A 27,183-nucleotide genomic window follows, 5' to 3' on the forward strand; every position below is an offset into this window, starting at 1 on the left:
ACCGTTGTTGGTATGTGATTTTTCAGCACTTTTGCTATAAATATGTATGTACAGCATTCCTTTTTTGGTTCATTTTAACCAAAAAAAGGAATACTATTTTGTAAATTTTTTTCAATTGATATTTCCCAATAACAATATGCATTTTCATAGTATAAGTTTATTAGTTCTTAAAGTTTTGTTTTGTTTTTTGAGACAGGATCTTGCTACATAGTTCAGGCTGGCCTTGAACTTACTATGTAATCCAAGCTGGCCTTGAACTTGTGTTGATCTTTCAGCTTCAGTCATGCAAGTGCTGGTGCTACAGGCATGGACCACCATGCCTAGCTAGTCCTTAAATTTTTAAACAAATAGTTTCCATCAGGGCCAAAATCTTAAATGACAAGAAGACTGTCTCACCAAGCTGGGAGTTTTGAGGTGGAGAGTATCCTCCACAATTTTTTAGGAAGAACAACCTCTACTTTGGAGAACATGTCTGTCCTTGAATCTCAGGCAGCACTTTTCATGGTAGCTTGTACTCATCTTGTTCATTATAAATCCCTTAATGTCTTTGTTTCTTAATACCTCATTTATTATACATATCTTGTGGGGAGGTACTGGGGATTTAACCCAAAGCCTTTACACTGAGCTATATTCCTAGTCTTTTTTTTTTTGTCTTTTTCCTTTTTATCTGCCTGCTTGCAATGCAGGCGCTTATGCCGCTGAGCTAAATCGCCAGCCCCTATTCCTAGTCTTTTTTTTTAAGACACAGTCTTGCTAAAATACCAGGCTGGGCTCAAAAATGTGATCTCTTAGCCTCAACCTTCCAGCATTCTCCTAAAGGCATGTTCCACCATACCTGGCTTATTGTATGTATTTTAAGGGTTTCTTGAGAATATGGACTCATTTACAAATGGCGGCAAATTATCCTTAAAAACCAGAAGACAAACTGTCATTAGCAAAACTAATCTTGTTTATCAAATAATGTCTTTCAATATACTATTTAATCACATTCAATATTTATTTTATTTTTGGCTAGTTTTGTTTGTTCATTTGTTTTTAGATACTTAAAGGCGTGTGTGTGTGTGTGTGTGTGTGTGTGTATGTGTGTGTGTGTGTGTGCATAAGCATGCAGGTGAAATGTGATCTGTGCCATTTCCGTATGTAGGTAAAATTTACTCACCCACTTTTGGCCAAGGCCAGCCCTTGCACAAATGGCTACTGTGAGAGCAAAGAACATGGGGTTCCAGAGTCAGACAAACTTGTTTCCAAATGAGGCTCTGTCACTTCCTACCTATGTGATTGCAGGCAAACTATTAATCTCTCTAAGCCTAAGATTTCTCCTTAGAAAATAGGAATAGCAATGATATCTGCCTATCATGCTGTTGTGAGGAGTCAATAAATTCTGCCATGGTAGAACTAAAAGGGGACTTGTCACTCGTTAAGATTCTGGAGCTTATCACTATACTCACAGAATCTCTGTTACTACTCTTGAGATTTCTCGAATAAAAGTACAACTTAAAAAAGGAGAAGAGGGAGCCAGGTGTGGTGGTGCATACCTGCAACCTCAGCCCTTGGAAGGCTGAGGCAGAAGGATTGTTCCAAGTTTGAGATCAGATTGGGCTACAAAATGAGCTCAAAGCCAGCCTGAACTGCACAGCAAGACCCTGTCTAAAAAAAAGGGGGGGGGTGTTGTTGTGCAACCTCAGTCCGCATCCCCTGTTCCTTCAGGGGAAGGAATTCTAGAAACAATCTAGAAAGCTCCCATGTGGAGATTCTGGAGTTGATTCTGAAGATAATGTTTGTATATCACTTTAGTACTTAGTATGCAAATGCAGGTAACTGGTAACACTACTACTGTCACTCACTAGTCTGCTGAAAGTGATTGTAGTTTTTCCTCCTCCATGTGAACCAATTAATGAAGGACGATAAAGGTCATAACTGTCCTTCCTACAAAGGTGAAGGTTCATTGTCATGTCAGTTTCACTGAGTTCCAACAGCACAATCTAACTTTTTAATACTTACCATAGCCATTTAATCAAGCATCCCTGGCTGCCTTATTCTAAAAAATGATTTGCAACTAACTTCTGATGAACTATTTCCTTTATTCTTATTTTTTTTGAGATGAGATCTTGAACATTACTAGTACATTTTTTCATAAATGGTCACTTGGGTTTTTCACTTATTTTGGATTGATTTTTCTTTTATACCTTTTGCATTTCCAATTACTTGAATAAACCTTGTTAGATGTTGTCAAATGTATTTTATCTTATTTATTTTTTTATGGGAGCTTTGAGACAGAGTCTCACTTTGTAGTTTGGGCTGGTCTTAAATTCCCTATGTAGCCCAGACTGATCTTGAATTCATGGTGAGTCTCACAGTGATCCTCTGTCTCAGCCTCCTGAGTGGTTGGTTTACAGGTATGTGCCACCATGTCCAGGTAAAGCCAACAAACTTTTTTTTTTGCATTGCTGAGGAATTGAATCCAGGACCTCATATGTGTTAGCGCTCTGCCATGGAGCTGCAGCAGCAGAGCCAAACTTTAAGTACATTTCTTTTCTCTACCCATAAAAATTTCCTACATACAAAATTTTCTCTATGTATGAAAATGAACAGTTTGAAACATCTCATACAGGCCAGGTGTGGTGGTGGATGCCTGTAATACCAGCTCTCAGGAGGCTGAGGCAGGAAGATAGCTGTGCGTTCAATGTCAGCCTGGGCTACATAGCTTGAGTTCAAGGTCAGGCTGAACTACACAACAAGACTCTGTTTCAAAACAAAACAAAACTCATATACACAATTCTGTGTCATATTGTTTTCACTCAAGTCATTCCCATGTCATTACATACTTTAAATCATAGTTCTAACGAGCATTGATAGATACTCTACAAATTCTCAATCACTCCTCAGTGCTAAATATGCAAGCCGACCAAAATTCCTCTTTGTTTATTTCAAACTAGAGGAAGAATGTAGGAGTACTGGTAATAACCAAGGAGAGGAAAGAGCAAAACCAGTGTGTGGATTTGATGTGGATACTCCTATGGTTGAGGTAAAAATGTGGATCAGTTGAATTTAACATGAGCATATGTTTCCTGGAATATCCCAGAAGATACACTTACATACCAGCATTCTTTAAAGTTGGAATAATGATGAAGATTGCACTACTTTACATTTATGTAACACCACCATTATGTAAGTCTCACCAAGGACTTAGAGTGTGTTCAACAAAACAAACAACCCAATCAAAAATCAGGCACAGGGCTTGGATAGACATTCTTCAAGGAAGATAAACAAATGGCCAATAAGCACATGCAAAGAGTTTTAGTGTTACTCATCATTAGGGGAATGCAAATTGCAACAATGAGATACCACCTTCCACCTACTAGGCTGGCTACTATTAAAAACACAAGAAAATCAGAAAATCACAAGTGTTGGTGAGGATGTAGAGAAACTGGAACTTTGGGTACTTTTAGTACAGCAGTACAGCCATTATAGAAAACAATTCCTTAAGAAACTTGAAATGGAGTATCACATAATCCATCAGTATCTAGGAACTGTAGATACCAAAATAGTGAAAAGCAGGATTTTGAAGAAATATTTGTGCATATATGTCTTAGTTACTTTTCTTGTTGTGAGACAAAATACCCGACACCCAAAGTTAAAGGAGGAAAGAGTTTTATTTGGCTCAGAACTTGTAGAGGTTTCAGTTCAGAGTTGACTGGGACCTGGCAGGGTGGCAGAGGGGTACCACAAAGCAGTGAAGTGTATGTGCCACCAAAATGAGTTCCACCAAGTAGTGAAGAAGTAAAGCAGCAAGTAGCAAACAAGCGAAGAGTGACTGCTTCTATCCCTTGTATTTTAGGGCAGGTAACATTCATACCCTTAATCCTAGTATTGCAAAGTGAATCAGTCCCAGCATCACATCCTTGACCCCAGCATCATACAACTTAGATTTGACCACCTCCAAAAAGGCCCACCTATGATTGCGTGAGGCCTTGGGGGGACGTTCAGACAAAGACACAACAATCCATGTTCATAGTAACATTATTCATGATTGACAGCAATCCAAATGGCCAGTGATTGATAAACACATAAACAAAAGTGGTATATATACAGTGAGACATCATTCAGCCAGAAGAGAAAATCTGCAATACACCACAGTATGGATGAACCCTGACCACATTATGCAACGTGAACAAGCAAATCATAAAAAGACAGATTCTGTATGATTCCACTTCTATGAGTTACCTAGAGTAGTAAAATTCATAGAGACAGAAAGTGTAATAATGCTTGCCAGAGATTGGGCGAGTTGATTGGGAGAGTTGTTTACAGGGTGTAGAAGCTTCAGTTTTGCAAGATGAAAAGAGTTCAGGTGACTGGTTGCACAACAAGGTGAATGTACTTAACATTACTGTAATTGTGCATTCAAATTCAAAAATTCAACTGGTTGACAGTGAATTTTATGTTGTATGTGTTTTTATCACAATTAAGAAAAAATATGTTTTGGGTTTTTAATATTTATATTTTTTTGCAGAATTTCACCATGCAATTCAGTTTGGCCTTGAACTTCCTGCCTGAAACTGGGTGCTGGGATAACAGTCTTTCACCACCATGCCCAGCATAAAAAAAGAAAAAAACTGCAATTTTAAGACAAAGTTTAGTGTTACTATATTATTTACATTATAATATTACATTATTTCATACTTTACAAAATAGCACATATATGATCCCAATTATGATCTCCATTATAACTTAGTGAGGGACAGGTTATGTATTACTATTTCCATGTTAGAGGGGACAACATCCCCTTGGAAGTGTATTTGGACACTTCCATCACTCTAGGGAGAGGGATGGCCACCCACCAATCTCTTGTCTATCGTGGCATCCTTGTGATGAAATGATTTGATCCTTTCTGATGCTTATCAGCTCTGTCACCTGGCCACCTGTGCCCTATTTCTGTGCAAGATGTCTTGCAGGACCCCAGCAGTCTCCTTCTGTCACTCACTCTCCTAACTTTGGAGCCTCTCTGAGAGACCAGAGATTCTCCTGGATGCCCTCTCAGTGCCTCAGGCTCCCTTAGCAAGGTGAAAAGAATTTAACTGTCACAGTGGGCTGAGTTCTGACAAATGCTTATATTCCTGTAGCCCACATCCTGTCAGGATATAGAGCATTTCAAACTCCTCAGAATGTTTGCCTTCCCAGTTAAAACTCTAACGGAGGCAGCTGCTGGCTTTCTTTCTTTCTTTTTTTTTTTTTTTTTTTTTGTCTTTTTTTCGTTTTTATCGGTACCAGGGATCAAACTCACGACTGCCTGCTTACAATGCAGGCGCTTATGCCACTGAGCTAAATCCCCGGCCCCTCTTTCTTTCTTTGTCCTTCCTTCCTTCCTTTCTCTCGACAAAGCCTCACTATATAGTTCAAGCTGGCCTTGAACTCACTATGTAGTCCAGGTTTGTCTGAACTCACAGTGATTCTCCTGTCTCAGTCTCCTAAGTGCTTGGACTACAGGCATCCACCACCTCCCCCAGTAACTCTTTTGACATTTTACTTCGTGAAAAATTTTAATTATTTTATTTTTTTCAAATATATTTTATTTCAAAGAGGGAAAAAACAAAAAAATTCAAAACACATCAACCAGGGGCAACAATGGTACATACACTGTGCATTGTTGCCCCCAAATCATTCACCCAGAGCACAGGACATCTGCATTCAATTATCCAAACAACACCAGCACAAATCTTTCTCTTCAGTGAATTCAAAGAAATCAGTAGTATAACTCTCTTAACTATTTTTTATATACATATTCATACACATATACATACGTTGTTTCAGCTTCTTACACTATTGAAACAAGGTTTACACATGAGTGTCTGATTTACCATGAGAAATTTTAATTGCAGTATCAGGAATTGAACTCAGGCCCTGGCATGCATGGTAAAGGTCTACCTGTAAGCTATATCGTTAGTTTTTTTTTTTGAGCTAGGGTCACCCTATATTGTGCAGTGACAGTGGACTTTTGACGCTCCTGCCTCAGCCTCCTGTGTAGCTGAGTACCCCAGTGTGTGTGGGAATACCAATTTTAATTCTATTTAGGGCGTGGGGGCTTGGTGGAAGTGTGGGAGGAGATAGTTTTTTGTTAAGTATTCTTCCTAAACTATTGTTTATGCAGGGATCTGGGCTGTTACATGGGGAGGAGAAGAATGACCCAACAACAAAGAAATAATTTCCTTTGTTTCTACTTGTGTTAAAGCTTCCCTTTCCCTGGAACAGTGAAGGCTGTGACTTTAATCAAATTTGAGAGAGAAAAATGGGGGTTCATTAAAGAAAGGGATACCATCCACATACCCATATAGTTTTCTTATCTCAATCCTCCAATACCTCCACTGTGCTTCTTCTAAAACCCTAATTATTGGAATTTCTAAGTTTCTGTCCTCCATCATCTATCAACTTAAAAAAACTCTGACATCTAACTGTTGATCCAATAAATAAATTTATGGAACAGATAATACAAGGCTATGCTAGGCCACAAGCTGCTAAAACATTACTAAAGTATCCAGTCCATCCAGGAGTTATGGTTTGGTAGGGAAGATCAACATACTCACAGCAAATTAATAATCTAAATCAAATCCTCCTCCTGAGTTCTCTATCTTGGTGACTGAGACCAACTACCCACTCATATTCCCAGAGCCCTGCAAGCCTTCCTCCTCCTCTTTCACTACTCCACGTGCTGAACTAACCAGTCACGGAGTCTACGGGTTTTGCCTTTACTATAGCTCTAAAATACATCCCTCTGCGCCACCTTGGCTGCCCTGACTTTGTTCAGGGCTCCCTCATCCCTCCTCTAGATCATGACCATCCAGCCACCACGCCAGTCTGACCAGTCAATTCCCTCGATCCCCATCATCTACAGGAGAAGGTCCACAGTTCTAACCATCACCAACAAGGCTCCCAACTAGCCCACCCTGCCCACCTTCAGTCTTACTCCTGCTGCTGCAGCCACACTTTCTGCCATGGCTCCTTAGGCGCCACGCTGTTCTGCATTTATGAACAGCCCATTCTCACTTCCACTAGACACTGTTTAGAACACCTCCCTGTCTGTCTCCAGCCATGACATATGCACAAGCAAACTGGTGTCTTATTTCTGGTACCAGGGCTGTGATTTTGTGTTTTTCTGAGACAGGGTCTTGTTATATAGTTGGGACAGGCCTTGAATTCATAGCAATCCTCTTGCCTCAGCCTCCAGGGTGCTGGGATCACAAGTGTATGCCACCACACTTGGCTAAGATCTGTGTGTTTCTGTGGCAACCTGTGCCACCCTCTCATTGTGTCTCTCTCATTGGTCTGAGAGTTCCTTGGAGCAGAGGATCATCTCTGTGTCCTCGGTGCCTAGAACAGAGTAGGGCACAACATAGGCCAAGGCACTATCCTAAACCCCTTTTACACTCCCAATCAACCCTTATGACATCCTGTGAGGAAGGTGTTATGGTGTCCATTTCACAGTTGAGGACCCTGAGAGCACAAGCAGCTTGTCCAAGACACACCAATCAGGAGGTAGCAGAAATGGGTTTTAAACCCAGGCAGTCAGGCTCCATGTGTGCCTCTGAATCATTGTGCCCAACTGCAGCTCAACATCTATGTGTTAATCTACATGTTATATATCTATGTATATGCACAGAATGAATAATGATCCCATTTTATTTCCCTGTCTCAATATGTCCTGTTGTAGTCAGGGCTTGCAAAGGAAACAATTTAACACAGGACATATAAAATATAGAATTATTTTATAATAGTCACCCAAAAAGTCAAATACAGAAAGTACAAGAAATGTGTCGGGCTGGGGATTTAGCTCAGCGGCATAAGGGCCTACTTTGCAAGCGCATGGTCGTGAGTTTGATCCCCGGTACCGATAAAAAAAAAAAAAAGGAAGAAAAAAAGAGAAATGTGTCCACGCACTAAAGACCCCAAGAATACAGTTGAGGGCCAAGATCCCATGGCAATATTCTGCATGAGTCCAGTTGAGGGCCAAGATCCCATTGCAATATTCTGCATGAGTCCAGCTGAAGACCTAGATCCCATGACAATGTCTCATCCAAGTCTGTTTCACAGATCTGTACTGGGAAGGTCCAAAGGTCAAAGATGGAAACCAGAAAGTCTATGCCAATGGGATGAAGAACCTGTGCCAATAGGCTGAAGGTTCTGCACTTGAGCCAGGAAGTGATGTTCAAAGTAAGGATCAGAGCTTCCCCCCAAAAGTACCACAGCCATTGCCAGTGACAAGGTCCTAAGCTCCTCTGACCATGAGAACAGCCAAATTCATATTAAGAAGGAAGTTCCAAAAGCTTCTCCAGGAGAACCAATGGCAACAGGAGAACCAACAACAACAAAGAGAACCAACAACACTACTTCTTCCTTTGCAGTTCTCCTTTCTATGTTGCTGGCAACAATCCTCAGGTACCCAGCACCACGCTGATTCAGCTCAGCTGGTGTTATAAATTATCCACCAGTTGTCAATTCACCACATGTCCAAAACCAAATTAAGTAATTTTTCCTGCTAATAGCTTCCTCTCCCCATATCTATCTCCCAGGGTCTCAGAGAAGTCTAGAGTCTTTGACTTCCACTTCTCTCCTCTCCCTTCCTTAACCTCATTCATTACATGATGTTTTGTTTTGTTTTGCCATAGAAACATCAGATTAGCTCCTTCCCCTCTGTTCTCAATTGCTGTCTTCCTAATCTGGCTTCTCTCTTACACTGGAGATCACAGCAGTGTCCTGACTTCACTACCTTCCTCTTTTGGAACCTTAGGTTTGCATGCATTTTTATTTAACCTCATAATCCATGAGCTCGATGCTATTATTTACATTTTTAAAATGAGGAACTGAACGATAGAGCGCAGATTCAAAAGGGTTGTTTGACTCTGAGGACTCTCCCTGATCCTAAGAGACTGGTGACCTTGGGCAAGTCACTTAACCTCCCGGAGTCTCAGAATCCTCATTCATAAAACGTAGAGCATAAATAACAGCAATTACCTCATTGTGAGAGCAACAGGGACAACACTTAGAACCCTACTACATAGTAGGTGCTCAGTGATAATCAGCAATTAAAACAATACCCACCCAGGAAGGCGACAATATATCTAACACATAGTTGTCTATCTGGGAGAGTTCTTGAATTATGGCTGAGAAGGAGTTACCCTATCTATTCTCTTTTTGAACCCTCAGAAGTGCTCTCTCCTGGGAAACACCTATTTTAAAAAACAGGCTGTTTTTTAAAATTAGCTAAAAGGTTACTCGAAAAATGTGCTGCGAAAGAAAATACACACCATTTGGTGAGAAGAGCATAGGATTTGTGTCTCTGGCCTGTCCAGGTGGGCAGTCACAGATTTTTTTTTTTTTTTTGGAGACAAAGTCTTTATATGTAATTTAGGCTGGCCTTGAGCTCTCTTTGTAGCCCAGGTAGTCTCAAACTCGCAACCATCCCCCTGCCTCAGCCTCCCTCCCGAGTGCTGGGATTATAGGCATGCACGCCTAGCTCCACACAAAATCTTGAAACTTCTCTGAATTTATTTTATAATCTTCAAAGTGGGACAATACCATCCCCTCAAGTTTTGAAATGATGCACACACAGCCTTTAGTACCTTGTACGACCTAGACAAAAGGAGTTACGTGGCCTTATCACAATAGGATAATGTGCACGAGGATAGTTTATTGTTGGGTACAGGATGAGATTGATTTACATATCATATATATATATATATATGTATTAGAAGTAAAGGAAAAGGATGATACAAATCAGTTCTGGCTACAGCATTCAAAAACCTGTCGGCCCTCCTCCCCAGCCTGAGAGCAAGGCAGAGTCCCACCCCCAGTCCCAAGTGACGAAGGGCCAAGGCCCCGCCTATAAGGCGGAGCCTATCTTGGTTATGTCAGCACCAGTGCGGAAGTGGAGCAAGGACCCTTGTTTGTGATTGGCTGCAGTCGAGGGCCCAGGGGGCGGGGTCAGAGCGACGGTCGCGCAGAGAGGAGACTGCAGCGGGGGCCGGCTCCCGAGTCTGGGATTTGGCCCGTGGTGCTGACCTAGAGCTAGAACAGTGGCCGTCCGGGCACCCTGGCCTGAGCGCCCGCTCGCTGCTCAGGGTCCTTCGGGCCAAAACGCAGGAGGCCAGTGAGTGAACAGAGGAAGGCCAAGAGGGCGAGAGCGCCCTGTGAGCCGAGCAGCTGAGGCGGCCGGGGGCCCGGGCGCCATGTCCATGGAGGACCCCTTCTTTGTGGTGAAGGGGTGAGTGTGGGTCTAGGGCTCCCTTGGAGAAGGGAGTGGCGGTGCTGGCTGCCCGCACCTCCCCGGTTTCCCTGTAGAGGGAGGGGAGGCAGGTTGAGGTCGGGAGGGGACGGGGAGAGGGCTTAGCCTTGAGGGCCATGACCGAGCGCCGAGACATCTTCTCCTTGTCCTACCTGAACTGGGAAGCCGGAGCCTCTCACCGGGCTCCCTGGCCGGGGTCTCCTTTTGGCCTGCGAGGTGTGGTACAACTTATTTGGAGGCCGAGGGGTTCAGCAGCTCTGCAGGTGGGGAAGGAGGACTGGGGCTGTCGTCGAACACAGGACCCTGCCTGGAAGGAGCAAAACAGCATCTGGGCAGGAAAAGGGAAATGACCCTCTTGAGCTTTGTAGTTGGCGGTGACAGGGGTGAGCTCCATTGTCCATTGAGTTGGGAGAGCTCGCCCGCAGACTGGCGAGACCACAACATGCCCGGAGGCGTCTGAGCACGTTTGCAGGGAGGCGGGCGGGGGCGGGTGTTGATCTGGGAGGCTGGGGAGCCCGACGCCGGAAGACGGCTGGAGTCCGTGCCGGGGGGAGGCGGGGGGAGAGTTACTGACTAATGGGAGGAAAGCAGTCCTTCTTGTTCGTTGCTGATGTTGGAAGGAAAACAAAATGAAACCAGCCAAACTAAACTTTGCTCGGCTTTCTGTGAGCAACTGGGATTTTCCCACAGTGCCAAAGGAAATGACTTTGTTTTTAACTCCTTGATTTCGTACACCTTTTTTTTGATACGTTTACCCCACTACTGCTTACTCTGCCTCTCAGAATTGGGAGTTGTCTTCATTCTGTCTTTGATTTGCCAGATTGGAGATGCGCAGAAACTTCCGATGCACTTAGCGTTGTATTAGCTTTGTCGTCATTAAACCAATTACAGGAAAGATCAGTTCTGCTGTAACATTTCTGATAACTTGCCGATTTTATGTTTTTAATGTCAAACCAAACGCAAAAAATCTTAAGAACTACCAAGTTCCTAAAAGATGAGTGGTTAGTACCACTATGAAGTGTTCCCTTAACTTTCAACTAGTTGCTACTAGCTTCCTATTTCATAGTGGTAAAAGCTGACAAGTTGTATTGGTGATTTGTTTTGTGTTTAAAGGTTTCCAGAAAATTTACATGTACTTCAAATGAAATATTTTATTATCCATCATACAATGAAATGTATATATCTTAACATTTCCATAAAGGTTTTTTTCTTCACCTTACTGTAATTTATATGAGAAAAAGGTAAATTGTAGATTTACAAGTAATATTGGTTCCCTACCTGGAAAGTATGTTGTTAATTAGAAGAATTGATTAGTTAAGTTTTGAAATTTAAAGTTGCGTATTTTTTCCTCGAATGGATTTATATTTTATTTTCTTTTTTATTTATTTATTTATTTTTTGGAGAGGATTTCACTTTGTAGCTCAAGCTGGCCTTGGACTCATTATGTAGTTCACGCTGGACTTGAACTTACTATCTAGCCCAGTTTAGCCTCAAATTGCATTGCATGGATCCTGTCTCAGCCTCCCTCAAATGCTGGGATCATAAGGGCATCTCACCAATCTTGATTTGAATGTAAGTTCATAATGTTTAGGTTACAGAAGTTATTGGAGATAACCAGACCTTTTTTTTTTTTTTTTGTATTTTCTGCTGTCAAAAGGTAAAGTCAGCCATTTGGGTGTTTATATGGTGGTATATTTGGAGAACCATAGACTTCTGTTCAAGAAAGTATTGAAAACACGCACAACATTGACAAATTAAGGATGCCTAAGTAATGGCCCCTCTAGTAGGAACTTGTAGTCTAGTCTGAGAAGAAATGACTTCAAAATTAAATAGAAATGACAGGCACTAAATGATTAAGTGCTGAAGTGAATACTACAGATGGTAAGCATCCCAGCTAAGAGAAAGGCAGCTCCTTAGCAATTGGTGTGGTGGGAAAAGCTTTTGGAAGTGGTAGTAGTGCATTTTGAATTTGGTTTTGAAGGTAGTCAGAATTTAGGTAATTCAGGGTCATGTGTTGTATCTGGATCTGTGAAAGTCTCATAATTTATCTTCCTGATTTCAGTCTCTTTCTTCCATCCTTGGATGTATTTGGTTGGCATTGTTCAGCAGAAAATGCAGTACAAGTCGCATGTCATTTTATATTTTTTTGTATTACATTAAAAAGAAACATGAAATTAATTTTAATGTCTTTATTCACATTATTTCAGCATGTTGTTAATGCAAAGATTACTATTGAAATGGTTTACCTTTTTCTTTTTCTTTTTTCTTTGGTACCGGGGATCAGATTCACAACCTTGAGCTTGTGCCACTGAGCTACATCCCCAGCTCCCTGGTTTACCTTTTTGTGTTAGTTTTATAGTGTTGTTTTATATTCACATCCCATTTTAATTCTTCTTTGTTTGAGACAGGGTCTCCTTATATAGTTGAGGCTGGCCTTGAATTCATGGAGATCCTCCTGACTCAGCCTCCTGAATGCTGGGATTATAGGTGTGTGCCACCATGCCCAGCCTCATTTCAGTTTGGATGTTAAATTTTCATCAGAATATTTGATCTGTATTTAGAGTTCTTTAAACGTAACAGTTGAAAAGGTGAATTCACATACCATAGTTTTTCCAAACATACGTAATAGTTTTCTGGCAACTGGAATTGCATATCAGATTTTAAAATTTAAAATAATTAAAATTAAATTTTGTTATTTTGTCATAATCGCCACATTTTAAGTCAGTAGTCATATGTGGTTTCCATGTTGGACAGGGCAGTGCTGCCTTTGTAGGCCCAAGCAGCCATATCCTACTTACTATCATTCAGTGAATGCCTGTTGCCTATCAAATACAGTGAGAGGCTTCATCACCCTCATGCAGCCCTTTGGCCTCCAGCAGCCTACCCACGCTGAGTCTCAGTGCTCCAACAGAGCTGGACTCAGTTCGGTGACTGCTCTTATTCCACATGCACCGGCTCTGCCTGACTCACCCACTCTTCAGTGCAAGTATCTCCACTGCCTCCAGGGAGGACCTCTCTTAGCACAGTGATACATTATTGGGCTTCTTCTCTGGCCATCTTGCATTATTAGACTGAGTTGTGAGAGTTGGGACCGTTTGTTTTTCCTGTATTTCCAGCTTGACACCTTGAAATACAGTGTAAATGTTGAATGCATACTCTGTAGTTGTTGGTGGCTGGGGTGATGGTGGTGAAGGAGTGGTACTTCCTGTGTGAGACCACTACCAGCAAAGGTCATGAGGGAGCATTTTGTAGGCATCATGGAGGGGAACCAACCTGATGGGTAGGTGCTTTTTTTTTTTTCTTTAGGGGAAGTAAGACTCATAGCTAACATTTAAATGATACATCTCCTGGGCCAGGCATTTGTGTGCTAAGGACATTGTGTGCAAAGGAAATACTTTATGTGGATTTAAACCTTGTTAGGACAGCCAGATGATGGGAATATTAACCCCAGAAGAAATCAAAAGCTAGGGTTAATTTACTAACACAGGGTCACACAGCTAGTGGTAAACCCAGGATTCACATTTGAGCAGCCTAATTTTACTCATGCTATTAATTTCCACAGTACAAGTAAAATAGGGTAAGTTCTGTTGACTGAAAGAGAATCAGTGTGAGGCACATTTTAAAGAATAGCAGATAGAAAGCTATTGCAATTTAAATGTACCATGTTTAAGGCTTTTTGTGAGGTTTTGACATTGTCAGTGCCTTGTTTGGAGCAGAGTTCCAGAGCAAGAGTTACTTTTTAATCCTTGTGATGTAGGCACTGTTTTATCACTATTTCCTAATGAAAACAGTTACACTTGGTTTTTTAAAAATCTACATATTTATAAGCATTTCAATTGAAAAGCCAGGAATTATATATATATTTCTATTATTATTAAGTTTAACATTTGGCATCTTACATTGTATGTTATTTTTATAAAAATTATTTTATAATTATTTTTTTTAAACCATCTTTTGGGGGCTTTTAATTACTATATTATGTTTTATTTTGTTTTTTGAGACGTTTTATTTTGTTTATGTAGTTCAGGCTGGCCTTGAACTCACTAGATAGCCTAAGCTGCCCTCAGATTCGCAGCAATCCTCCTGTCTCAGCCTCTCAAGTGTGGGGATTACTGATGTGGGTCAACTATATTATGTTTTGACGTATAACTATAATTTGTATGTTACTATGGACATTACACTGTATTATATTAATACAATGATAAGCTACTCGTCAAAGGCCTTTATTGTCACTTGTGATTTCATAGCCTATATTTCTGTTGCATCATTACTAAGCTAGAGGATATGCACAACAAATCTTTTTATGCATATTACCAGATTGCCCTATAGACTATATACCCTGCCATTCCTCTCAAAGTGTTTAAGGGACTCATTTCTCTAACCCCTTGCTAGTAACTTGGGTGATAAGTACCATATCTGAATCCTCTTTATCTTTGTATTTAGTAGGGACTTATCTACTGTTTGATGAATGAACTACTTTGAATTTTTGGTTGTATAGTCTTTTTGTTTCTTTAACTTGTGAACTTTTAGAATTAGCTTTTTAAAATTTGCAGCTTCTGATAAAACAAGCCACTGAAAAAACACTTAGTTTTTCACATTTAGATCTGAGAGTACACTCATGAGTCACTTAACGGTGAGGATATATTGTTAGAAATGCCCTATTAGGCAGTTTTGTTGTGTGACATCACAGATATACTTATGGGAACCAAGATGGCTATGACATCACCAGGCCATAATCTCATGGTACAGCTGTTGCATATGCCATCCGTGGTTGACTGAAACAGCATATGTTGTGTATGATGACTTGGTATTGGTATTGGTATTGGCATCGTATGTTGTTAACATAAGCTGCCCATGGATGGGTAGCTCCTTGATATTTTGCTTTTTTGGAAGTTGGGTGTACCTGACAAAGGTAGTTTTATTTCAGGTTCTTTGTTTTAAATCAGTATTGAAATAATGAAGTCAATAAGCAGATGAGTAGGGTGATACATGGTATGGTGTATTCTCTTAACACTTGCCTGTATATCTCAGGTTGTCTCTTATGAGCTTCACAAGGACAAGCAGCATGCATTTTATTCACTTTTGAGAAAACTGGCTTTTGGTAAGGTCATGATAGCGAAATTAACCCTTGTTTACAAGAAAAATTTTGGCCTAGTAAAATCAAATGTAAATCTCATTTAATACATTTAAAAAATTAGAACTGGGTGTTCATTTTAAAAACAACCTCCAAGGATTATGAAAGTTCGTGACTAATATTTGGCTCCTGAAATTGTAATCCAGTTTGGAAAGCACCGTGCAGATATGTGCAAAAGTATTTGTGAAAGATACTTGTGTGTAAGGTTGTGGGACAGAGTTGAAAAAAGGAAAGGTCTGTAGTAGAAATGTCAAAGATACTTTAATACATTAATTTAAGGCAAGCAAGGCCTTAAAGAAGAGTTGGCTTTTCGTTTGCAGGGGTGTAAGGGCTCCCCCAGGCTGAGGAGGCAGCTGAGAGTGAGCCTGGAACCAGGACTGAGAAAGGGGAGGATGAGAAGGTCTGGCAACTGACATAGAATTTGTTTAGTGAGAATCAGGTGGGATAGTTAGCCAGCTAGTTTAAAGTGGAGGAGGACAGGAGGGGTTGGAATAACTACCTGAGGAATTTAAATTTACTCTGTTTCCTATTGTAAATTCTTAATCAGAAGGCAGTTTTTAAACTAGCAATTACTATTCAGTCAATTATAGTCACTTTTCAGGGGCTTAACCAGATCTTCTGATTTAAAAAAGAAAATGGATTTGCCTGAAGGTTTTGCAAAAATGGGATTAAATAGGTCTTGGTAGTGGAAAGCATCTCATACTCACAGTCAGAAGAACTTGAGGCAAGCAGCCAAGATGTCTGAGCGTCAGGTCTTTTATTTGTTCAGTGAGTACAAACTAGATTATCTTGAAAGTTCCTTCTAGACCTAAAGCTCAAATGATTGAGCTTAAGTGGAGATTGTGCAAGGTGAGAAGTGGAAGGAGGAGTCAGAAAAGACTTTTGTCTAGACAAGTTTTGAAACTTAGGAAATGGTGACACTGTTGACTAAAATGGAGAAGTTAGAGAGGGAAGCAGATTTTTCTTTTTTGTTTATTTTGTTTGCTTTTTTACAATACAGTACTTGCTTTTCTTGTAAGGAATTTATGATTAGTTTAGCTATCAGCATATAGAATGTTCCTGTAGGCAGTTAAAAATATAGGAATTAGTCCTGGGTGAGTGGTTAGGATTGGAATACAGTTGGAAGTCAGCAGCTTGAAAGAGGTGTTTTGAACCAAGGAACGTTGATGAGCCACCTAGAAGCTGTGAAAGAACCCTGAGAACCATTGGGATTACTGGAGAGAAGAAAGAGAAAATTGTTAGAAAACTAGGATAAATGTTATAGAAACAAAGTAGTAAGTTTCAAGAAAACAGATTTAATGGACCATAAGTGTCAAGTACACCAAAAATGAAGACACATAAAATTCAGTCATGACTGACCTGCGGTGTCATCCGTGGCATTAGTACTATTTTAGGGGAGTCGTGGAAGTAGTCAGCCTGGGATTAGAAATTGTGTGTAATTCGGGGTAGCTAAATAGAGACAATTTTTTTAAACTACAGCAGTAATTACAAAAGATACAATAATGTAGTTAAATTTTGAAACAGCAGTATTCAAAAGAAGGATGCACCTGTTTTTATTCAATTCAAACAATGCAAATATTAAAAGTCAAACAATAAAAAGAGCTGCTCTTGTCTAAGACTGGCTTCTTGTTGTATATTGCTGAAGTTGATTTACAGGATGGAGGATGTCCAGATACAAAGTTGTGACAGATGGAATTCTTTCTATATATCTCTGGTTTGCTTTTCCTAAATCATCAAGCTGATATTCTTCTATTGAACTGAAGTCCATATTTCCTTCTCTTGAACCTGAGTGGATCTTTATCAATGCCTCGACCAGCAGAATAAGATAGTTGTGACACTACGTCATTCCCGAAGCTTAACTTGTAAAAGACAAGCAGTATGCTTCCTCCTGCATCTTTCTGTCTCAGGACACAAGCCTAGGGAGGGTACCCTGGGCTAACATGTAAGAAGTCCAGCTGCGCTTGTAGTCATTTTGCTAGAGAATCAGGCAGAGACCACTTAGAGATGGAGAGATACTACTGAGGAGCCTCCTCTCTGCAGCCCCCTAGTCCAGTTAGTCTTCTACCAAATGCCCTAGACATTGTTCAACAGGAACAGATCATCAATGCTGCTGTGTCTGATTCCTGACCCACAGAATCTGTGAACTTAATAAATAGTTGTTTTACAATGAAGTTTGGAAGTAATTGTTACACAACCACTATAAATGGAATAGATGCCAACTCAGTCTGTCAGCCTGGGAAAATAGAAAGGAAAAATCAAAAGGATGCTAGACATTTCAACTATAGTTATCATGCACTTTGTTGGCACAACTGACTGACAGAAGCTGGGAAACAAAGCTCCCAGCGTTACTTTTCTCTTGCTATAACAATACCTGAGGCTTTGTACTTTGTGAAGAAAAGAGATAGCTCACAGTTCTGGAAACTAGAAGTCCACTGTTATGCAGGTCTATTTATTTGGCCTCTGGTGAGAGCCTGCTTGGTTGTATCACAGCATAGTAGATGGCATCATGGGAGGAACATTTGTAAGAGGGAAATCGTGGCAAAACAGGAAGTCATTGAGTAGTAAAGGGTCAGGCTCACTGTTTTATAACTCATTCTTGTAGGAGTAACTGGGGTCCCACAAGAATTACCTTCATCTCTTTTGATGACCTAATCACCTCCTACCAAGCCCCACCTCTGGAAGATCCACCACTTCAGCCCTGCCACACTGAGGACCAAGACTTCAACATGTGAAGTCTTGGGAAGACACACTGACACCATATCCAAACCATAGCACTCCCTAATGGCTAACACTCCTTGCTCTCCTTTTACTTGGCAAACTTGATTAAGTACAAGTGAAAAATATGTGACTTTTGTAACTTGAACAACTATTTCTAAGACGACAATATGTAATGTGTCAACTCGCAATTTCTGGGGCTGGGGATTTAGCTCAGCAGCAGAAGTACCTGCCTTGCAAGCAGGCAGTTGTGAGTTCGATCCCTGGTACTGATAAAAAGGAAAAAGACAAAAAAAACCCCACCAACCCCCCCACCAAAAAAAAAAAAAACTCGCAATTTCTTAGTGTTAATTTTTTTTGAATTCTGTATTCTACCTTTCTTTTCTATTTTGTTCTTTTTCTTCTTTCCTTAAATTAAAAAAAAATGTGATTTTTATGGACATCCAGGAATATTGCTTGTAGGTCTAGAGGTTGATTGGGGTGGAGTGATGAACTGTTTTCCATGTGCATGGACTAGATGGGAAAGTTGTATGGAGCAAGCTTAGCTATCAGTGACAAGGGTGAAGAATTGGACTAGCTTCAAAAACAAATGAGGTTAGTCCTGCTGGCATCAACTTTTTATTTATAATGAATGAAAGAATCTAGGTTTAAAAGTTTGGGCGCTTTAGTTTTTTTCTTGAAAGATACATTCTTCAAAGATGTGTACTGTTTTCTTTTTTGACAGTTACTTACTGAGAAAGAAGCTCGGTATTACAGGTGGTTTCATGGGCATTGTGGTGTATTGTAGAAGGGCCTGCATTCTAGTTTATTCAGTGAGAGTCCCATGATTTCGATGAGCTGTTTAGTGGACTTCAATGGGAGAGAAAACACATCCTGATATTAGCAGTACCACATGTGGCTCCTGTTGCCCATGAAATGCTGTATAAGACTGACTTTGGAAGCATATGCAACAGAAAATCTGCTTGACTTTTGGTGATAGTCATCTCTCTTTCAAGGGCTTGAGCAAGTCTTTGTGTCAGAGCTATAACTGTAATTCCTAGGAAGGCAGTTAGTGAGTTTTTAGGGAAATGGTGCTATATATGATTACCAAAGGAGTTGGTGAGCAGATTATTATTTGCCAAAAAGTGTGGTAGGCTGAACTCCAAGAATTCTAAGTATGTCTGTGCTCTCATAAATAGATCTGAGTATCAAAATTTAACCATTCTCTACATAGTTGAGAGGAAAACCTGAAACTGGCTCTATAAGGTAAAGAGCAAAGTCTTGTGATTTCAGCCACTCTGAACACCACTGACAAAAGCGGATCACTGTGGCCTAAAGGATCAACAGCTGGAGCTGTGAAGTGCTCACGTGAGCCGGTTGTGTAGCGCAGGCTGCAGTACTGGATGTTGGTGGGAAGTGTCTGCCGGGCTAATTGATCCTGAATACCTCCATTGTCTTTCCTGAGAAAGTTGGCTGTGGGTGCACATCTGTAATCCCAGCCTCCTGGGAGGCTGAGAAAGGAGGAACACAAGTTCAAACTCAGTCTGGGCAACTAAATGAGACCCTGTTGGTTCAGTCCCCAGTACTGCAAAAGAAAAACAAAAAGAATTTTAAAAAAGAAAAAAGTCCTCCTCTTGTTCAGCCCTCACAGGCCTCAAACTCATCACATGACTATTTCCTGTTCCATTATATGAATTGATTTAAATGCCAGATGATCCTCAGTGTTCAGTTCCAGGTATACAAGTGGTTCTGAGAAGAGGACTCATCTTGCATGGTAGTAGAAATGTCTCATGACTCTTGGCACTGTGCAGAAACCCCATCTACTTTAGGAAATTCTGGTTACCATTAATGTTTGTGACCATTATACTGCCCATTCATGCCTTTTTTTTTTTTTTTTTTCAGGCTAGTGCTCAGCTGAAATACTATTGGAAGAAAGTTGCTTTGGGTTGGGAGATACTTTATGCTTTTGACTGCTATTAAGATAGGATGTCTTGGCTATCTAGTTTTCTTTTGACTTACCGCTGACAGTGCCCACTGTTTGTTTGGTCCCTTAAAGCAACTGCCTTGGAAATGTGAAATAATGACTGTTTTGCCTTTCTTATGTTTATGCTATGAAATTCACAAATAGTGAATCCTCTTTTTAAAACAAGAGCTTGAGAGGGGAATAAACAAAGTCACTGTTCATGCCTGTTGGATGTTGAGTGTTATCCTGGGATTGCTTTGGAGCATTTTTCTAATTCCTGCCATTTCTTTCATTGCTTTCTTAGGACATGCTTTGGTTGTCACATGCCTAAGAACTTCTTGATTTCACACGCAGTGTCCTGAGAATCCACCCATCCACACTCCCTTATCCCAAACCGAATATTAGTTTTTTTTTTTTTTGGTCCTTTTGAGACAGTGTCTCATTTTGCAGTTTAGGCTGACCTTAGGCTCACGTTGAAGTGCAGGCTGGTCTCATGCTTGCAATGATCCTCTTGCCTCAGCCTCCCAAGTGCTTGGATTATAGGAGTATACCACCATGCCCAGCTGAATGTTAGTATCTTAAGATGCTAAAGTTCTGAAAATGTGATATGAGATCACAAGGGATTCCCAGGATCCTTTCACAGAACGATACATCACTCAGAACTCCTAAATAATAATAATTAAATGTTATTTGCCCTTTTCACTGTGTTGACATTTGCACTGATGGTGCGAAAGTGCTGGTGGGTAAAATTCCTAGTATCTTAGTGTAAATTAAGATAGGATGTCTTACTATATTCATAGTTATATTCCTCACCATGCTGTACTCACAATGATAAATAAAAAAGTCCTCTTCTTTTCAGATCATCCTTCATGAAACAGTAAAAAGTATTGATTTTATAAACTCTCTCAAGTACTTTTTTTTAAAACATAATTTATGTGCAGTGAAATTTCCCCATTTTATGCTTCTGCAAAATTTGATACATTCAGCCAGAGTTTTAGCTCAGCCATACAAATGCCTGCCTGGCAAGCAGGAGGTCATGAGTTAATCCTTGGAACCAAAAAAAAAAAAAGGTAAAAGAAAAAAAAATTGGATACATTCAGAGAGTTGTATGTTTACCACCCCCACAAATATATAGAACAGATTCATTACTCTAAAGGTTTCTCCAGATCCTTCTGACCTGTTCCTCATATGAGCACAAGGCAACCACTGATCTGTTTTCTATTCCCATAGTTTGGCCTTTTCTAGAATGTTTGAATCAGTGGAATCTCAGAGGGCCTGTTTTTTATCTTCACTTTGACCATGTTATATGTATTGATTTGTTCTTTTTATTGCCAAGTAGTATTCCATTGTGCAGATGTACCACAGTTTGTCCATTTATTAGTTGAGGAACATTTAGGTAGTTTTCAAGTTTGGGATATTATAAATAAAGCTACTATAACACTTTGCAGATTATTACATGAATGTGTGTTCATGTCATCTAGATGTCCTATTGAGTCATATGGTAGCTGAATGTTTAAGAAAAAACTCAAACTTCTTCCAAATTGTATATACTATTTTACATTCCCTCCAGAATTCCAGTTATCTACCACTTTTGTAGCAGTTTGTTGGGTTTTTTTTTTTTTTTTTTTTTCTGGGTTTTGTTTTGTTTTGTTTTAAGTCATCCTAAATGTGTACTGGTATTTTGCTGAGGATTTTATTTGTGTTTCCCTAATGACCGATGATATGGGGCATATTCAGATGCTTATTTGTCACATCTGTTTCTTTGATGAAGTAAGTGACAACAGTAAGTGACAAATATTTAGCCCATTTTTAAATTGGGTTTGCTCGGGTCAAGGATTTAGCTCAGCAGCACAAGCTCCTGCCTGGCAAGTGCAAGGTCATGATTTAATTTCCAGTACCCTCCCAAAAAATTTGATTTTTTCTTTTTACTGGTTTTAAGAGTTTTTAAAAATATGTTCTGAATATGTCATAAGTCATAAGTGCAATTTGCAAACATTTTCTCCCTTACACTATCTGTTAAAATGAGAATATACATAAAACATTTTTGCTGTATTGTGAAAAGAGATGGTTGTCTCTAGGAAAAGCAGTTCTATGGTTAAATCATGAACTGAAATAGCTCTCTTTCCCACTCAACAGAATCTCGTTTTTACTTGACAGAATGACTGACAAATTAGCTACTCAAATTGCATGTCTCCTCAAATCTCAGCATTATGTAAAACTTCTTGAAATATTGTCTCAAAAATGAATGAGGTGAACCTGCACTTACTTAATGGGAGACAGCTCACAGGTGTTTTTACCGATGCCAAAGTTAGAGCCTTAAAAAAAGGAGAGAGGATTTTGAGAAGTTTATGTTAACTCCTATGATCTCAACACTTAAGATTCCCAATAAAATTGTTATGATGAGATTGGTAGAGACAGTAATAAATATGATCTTGGATATTGCATGATTCAATGAATTGGCAATTGAAAGTCTGTAGTAGTCAATAAACCAATAGTTTCCCAATGACCAGTGTATGGTGTCTTATATAAAATTATCCATGGATAAAAAAGATCTATTCAAAGTACATGATAGAGCAATAGAGTATAAGCTGTGGAAGCTATGGTCAACATTTGAAAAATTTTAAAGTGTATTATAATAAAAAAACACATGGACATTTAATCCCCTCATAATACACTCCTTGCCATCACTTGCCATCTTGTCACTTTCTGAAACAATTCTGAAGTCCTCTTTAATCTTTAGTTGTGCTATCATGGCTGCCTTGATATCCTGAAACAATTCAAAACTTTTCTCCTTTGTGGATATTTTGACTTTGGGGAAGAGTCAAAAGTTATATAGGGCCTCATCAGTTGAATAAGGTGGATGAGGACACATTGTAATTTGTTTGTGTGTGTGTGTGTGTGTGTTTTGTTTTGTTTTTTGAGATGGGGTCTCAGTATGTAGTTCAGACTGGCCTATAGCCCAGGCTGGCCTTGAAAGAGATCCTCCTGTCTCAGCCTCCCAAGTGCTGGGTTTACAGGAGTGTGCTACCATACCTGGCTGTAATGTTTTTATTTGACAGAAATTGCTATAAACATTTTGAATTGATCCAGTACACCAGGAAGCCCCCGCCCCCAAAAAAAAAACCACCCAAGAGAACTTACACAACTGCTTCAAAAAGTGGCAAGAATGACGAGACAAGTGTATTCAAAGTGAGGGGTACTTTAAGGAGGGAGTAATGGCAATGCATCTTCTATAAAAAGTTGTAAACTTTTTATTTAAACGTCTCTGTGTTTTTTTATCACACCTCCTGAATATTGTAAAGATGGTTTTCTTCTTTTTAATTTGTGCTCTCATTTCTCTCCTGGTACTTGAAATGTCAGAGGGAATAGGGTCATGTAAATTCTGTCTTAAAGCCATAGACAACCAACATCCAGATCGGCTAGAGCACATTCTTGGGTTGTTTGTTCCAAAAGAATTGGTTAAAAAAATTGTAGGATCAAAACAATTCTCTTAGTTTGGGAAGAGTGGGGTTGTTAGCTTTGTGCATGAGCGATCATATGATTCTGAAGTGCTTCTCTTTGGCTTTTCTATGCAGTAGTTGTTAGAATATAACATTTAAATGGTTTTGGAGGAGGAAGTTCTTAAAACCTTGTGACTGTATCTAATCTAAAAATATGCTAGATCAGCTGGGTGTGGTGGCACATACCTGTAATCCTGGCCCTCGGAGAGGCTGAGTCAAGAGGATTGCAAGTTTGAGCTCTGCCCAGGCATTTGAGCAATTTATCAAGACCCTGTCTCAGTATTAGAAAAAAAAATTTTGAAGGGAGAGTAGGTTGGAGATGTGCTCAGCACAGAGACCTTGTATTGCCAAAAAAGGGTTGTGGGGGAGGCTACATCATAGCACTCTTGGCCTACTATCACATTGTAAAGAATAAAACCCCTCATCTAATATACAGAAGTGTTTAATCTAGGAAAGTAGATATATTTAAAGCTAGTAATATTGGAAATTTTCTAATAAGATTTGGGTTTTTAAATTTCTTAGAATATTTAACCTTAAAGACACGAGTTCTATAAGAATGACCTTCGCTCTGCCGTTACTATCCCAAGAAGCTATCCTACACTGGAGCTTTTTCATATGAATATAAATTATTATCATACCAAACATTGCAGGGAATTGTGACTGCTGAGGTTAATATATGATCCTAATGGTAGTTAAGCCATTCGGTAACGGAGTTTGTTGAGTATGATTTCTCCTTTCCCTTGCCACTTTGGTTACAGAGAGGTCCAGAAAGCAGTCAACACTGCCCAGGGGCTGTTTCAGAGATGGACGGAACTCCTCCAGGACCCTTCTGCAGCAACAAGGGAAGAAATCGACTGGACCACCAACGAGCTGAGAAACAACCTCCGAAGCATAGAGTGGGATCTGGAGGACCTCGATGAAACTATCAATATCCTTTTCTGTGGTGTCTGTTGGAGTAAACTACCAATTAGACAGTCTAAGTACATAGGTGACACCTTTCATAATTAATTGATATTGCTCTTATTTGTACCGAGACAATTTTTAAAATTCTGGTAAGCTAAGGTAGTGTACTCCCAGTTCCGTGGTACATGATAAATCTTGCAATATAGAGGCAGCATAGTGGTGTCACTTTGAACGCTGCTGGTTCAAGCACTGTCTCCACCCATGCAAAGCTTAGAATAGTTTTATCTCTTTATTCTCATACTTAGTAAAATATTTTTGATACCACATGTGTGGAAGACACCAGGCAGTTCTGCAGCAGACACTAGCTAGGTGCTATTCAATTCTGAAACTACCTGGAGATAACAGTAGATTCCATAGGTTAAGGGCACAGTAATTCAGAGAACAGCAGCAACCCTCAGGTTCTGACCTGTGCTTCGGACCCTTCCTCTAATTGGTTTTGACTGTATGTTAGAGTAGCTCACAGAATTGAGGGAACACTTTCCTTATATTTATTTGTTTATATTAAAAGGAAGATTGCAGGTGTGCAGGATTACTTAAAAGATTACAGAGTATGCAGATGAATAGTCAGATGGGAGAGAGGCACAGGGCAAGGTAGGGGCTTCCATGCCCTCTTCAGGAGCAGTGCTGTCTAGGAACGTTTCCATATTGAGCCACATGGAAGCTCCTTGATTCCTGTCCATTTGGGGTTTTATATTACAGTATCATAACCAGTTACTGTGTTTTGGGGCATATTGCTACCTGTGTGCTTCAATTTCCGCTTCAGTAGAAAGTTAAGCTAATAGGAGGACCTAGCTCCTAGAATTGTTAGTTGAGAGGCTTACCCATGTAAAAAGCTTAGCATTTGGCACATAATAAGCTTCTATGAAAGTACTGTCAGTTAGACTTGGGTTATAGCTCAGTGGTAGAGCACTTGCCTAACGTGTGGAAGGGCCCGAGTTCCATCCTCAACACTACCATAAAAAGAAAAGTATTAGCAGTCATTATTACATATGTACAGACCAGTGTTGTGTATTGCTAATTAGAGATCAAAAGATAGTCTTGTTAGCTCTTTCTTTTTAAGAAGAGATGTTAAAATGCCACAATCAACTGAAGAATTACGTTGTATCATGAAATTGCATTTAGTAAAAATAGATCTATTATGCTAATTATTGGTATTTGTGTTAAATAAATTCACTAAGGAAACTGTTGAAGCTAAATTTTATTTCCTTTTTTTTTGGTACTGGAATCAAACTCACAACCTCGCACTTGCCAGGCAGGCAGGCAAGCGCTTGTGCTGCTGATCTAAATCTCAAGCCCATTTCCTTTCTTTCAACTGAAAATTACATTTAACCAAAACTATAGGTGGAAGACATGTCATTTGCGTGTCTGAGTTTTGTTTTTCCCCCAACCCAGGAATCCAGCTTTTGTAAGGATGCCTCACTTGTTAGCAGTTCATAAGAAGAGTCTGTTATTTCTATTATAATGACCCTGGGAACCTTTTTAATTATTAAAAGGTAAATATGTTTTCTAAAATAAAACATACAAGAGGACAAGATCAAAAACAGATACAGGAATAAAGTATCTACTCAGAGGTCAGTAAGTAAATCATAACTGAGTTCAATCATTAGTACCTCAAACAAACAAAAGAAGGTTTACATTTTGGAATAAGAGGAAGTAGTTCAGTATGGCTTTGAAAAAGGCTTTTTAAAAGCTGTCCTGGGAAAAGTGTTCAGAAGTCAAAGAAGGATAGATTTAAAGTGTTGGCAAACCCTAAGACTCAACTGTATCAACCAGCCAAGGGGCTGTTTCTTATTTCCATATTGAGGCAAAGAGATAATCCTGTAACTGTGGGCAAGAAAGTTGGAGAATGTTTAATGTCAAGTTGATTGTGTTTTCAGAAAGTTGTGGCCAGATTTTATTGCTTGCATGTGAGTGATTCTGTGGTTTAACAAGACTGGTTACACTTTCTTGATGAAATTGCTTTACCTTGACTCCTTGATCCACGCATAGTTGAAGCAAATCCTAGAAAATTCAACCTTGATGCAACGGAGTTAAGTATAAGAAAAGCCTTCATTACAAGTACTCGACAAGTTGTCAGGGTAAGGAGTATGATTTTATGGTGTCATCTATGTAAGAAGTAGTCAGACTTCATAGAACTCTTAGTTGTAAACTTATAGGTCAATTCTAAAACCACTTCCCACAATAAATTAAATGCCTGTTTCTCATATACAGTAAAACTTCTGTGGTTGAAAACGAAAGAACTATGTTGGGATATTGTCAGGCTCATTGGAGCAAAAATAAGAACAGTCTGCTAGTTTGGGAAGGCTATTTGATAGTATCATCCTGCTTGTCCGTACCTCTAGTTTCTCCAAACCAGAGATCTTTTTCTTTTTTTATTTCTTACTACACTCTTATTTCTGAACAGAAGGAAGAATTACTATTGTAAAAACCATTTAGTTTCTTGATTGATTGGTAAATCACTTGCATTGTTGAAGAGTGACTTTCTGTGCTTGGATGGCGGCCTCTTCCACCATCTGAATTGCTTCTGGAACTCTTGCAACCCTGTGTTATTGACAGCCTTTCAGAAGATATCCAGAGCGAGTAGCATCTATCAGTGTGTTTAAAAACCCATTCAGGTGAACAGATCTTTAGCCCTATATTATTTAGAGTAATACCC

The 27,183-nt window shown here is 39.7% G+C and overlaps 2 protein-coding genes across 2 annotated transcripts in view; one reads left to right on the plus strand and one right to left on the minus strand.

Moving 5' to 3' along the window:
• The window catches only part of LOC100713400 (major histocompatibility complex class I-related gene protein), a 32,237-nt gene extending 21,488 nt beyond the window's left edge, over window positions 1–10,749 (minus strand). Inside the window, exon 1 of the mRNA XM_063239783.1 lies at window positions 10,426–10,749. The gene's annotated coding sequence lies outside the window, so the exon portion shown is untranslated. The remainder of the gene's footprint in view (window positions 1–10,425) is intronic.
• The window catches only part of Stx6 (syntaxin 6), a 47,034-nt gene continuing 29,819 nt past the window's right edge, over window positions 9,969–27,183 (plus strand). Inside the window, exons 1-3 of the mRNA XM_003474930.5 lie at window positions 9,969–10,252; window positions 24,323–24,492; window positions 26,511–26,605. Of these exons, the coding sequence (XP_003474978.1) occupies window positions 10,218–10,252; window positions 24,323–24,492; window positions 26,511–26,605 (300 nt within the window). The 5' untranslated portion in view covers window positions 9,969–10,217. The remainder of the gene's footprint in view (window positions 10,253–24,322; window positions 24,493–26,510; window positions 26,606–27,183) is intronic.

The sequence above is a fragment of the Cavia porcellus genome, unplaced genomic scaffold (assembly GCF_034190915.1).
Source record: "Cavia porcellus strain 051 isolate PalLab524CR breed Dunkin Hartley unplaced genomic scaffold, mCavPor4.1 scaffold_29, whole genome shotgun sequence".
Classification (NCBI taxonomy): domain Eukaryota; kingdom Metazoa; phylum Chordata; class Mammalia; order Rodentia; family Caviidae; genus Cavia; species Cavia porcellus.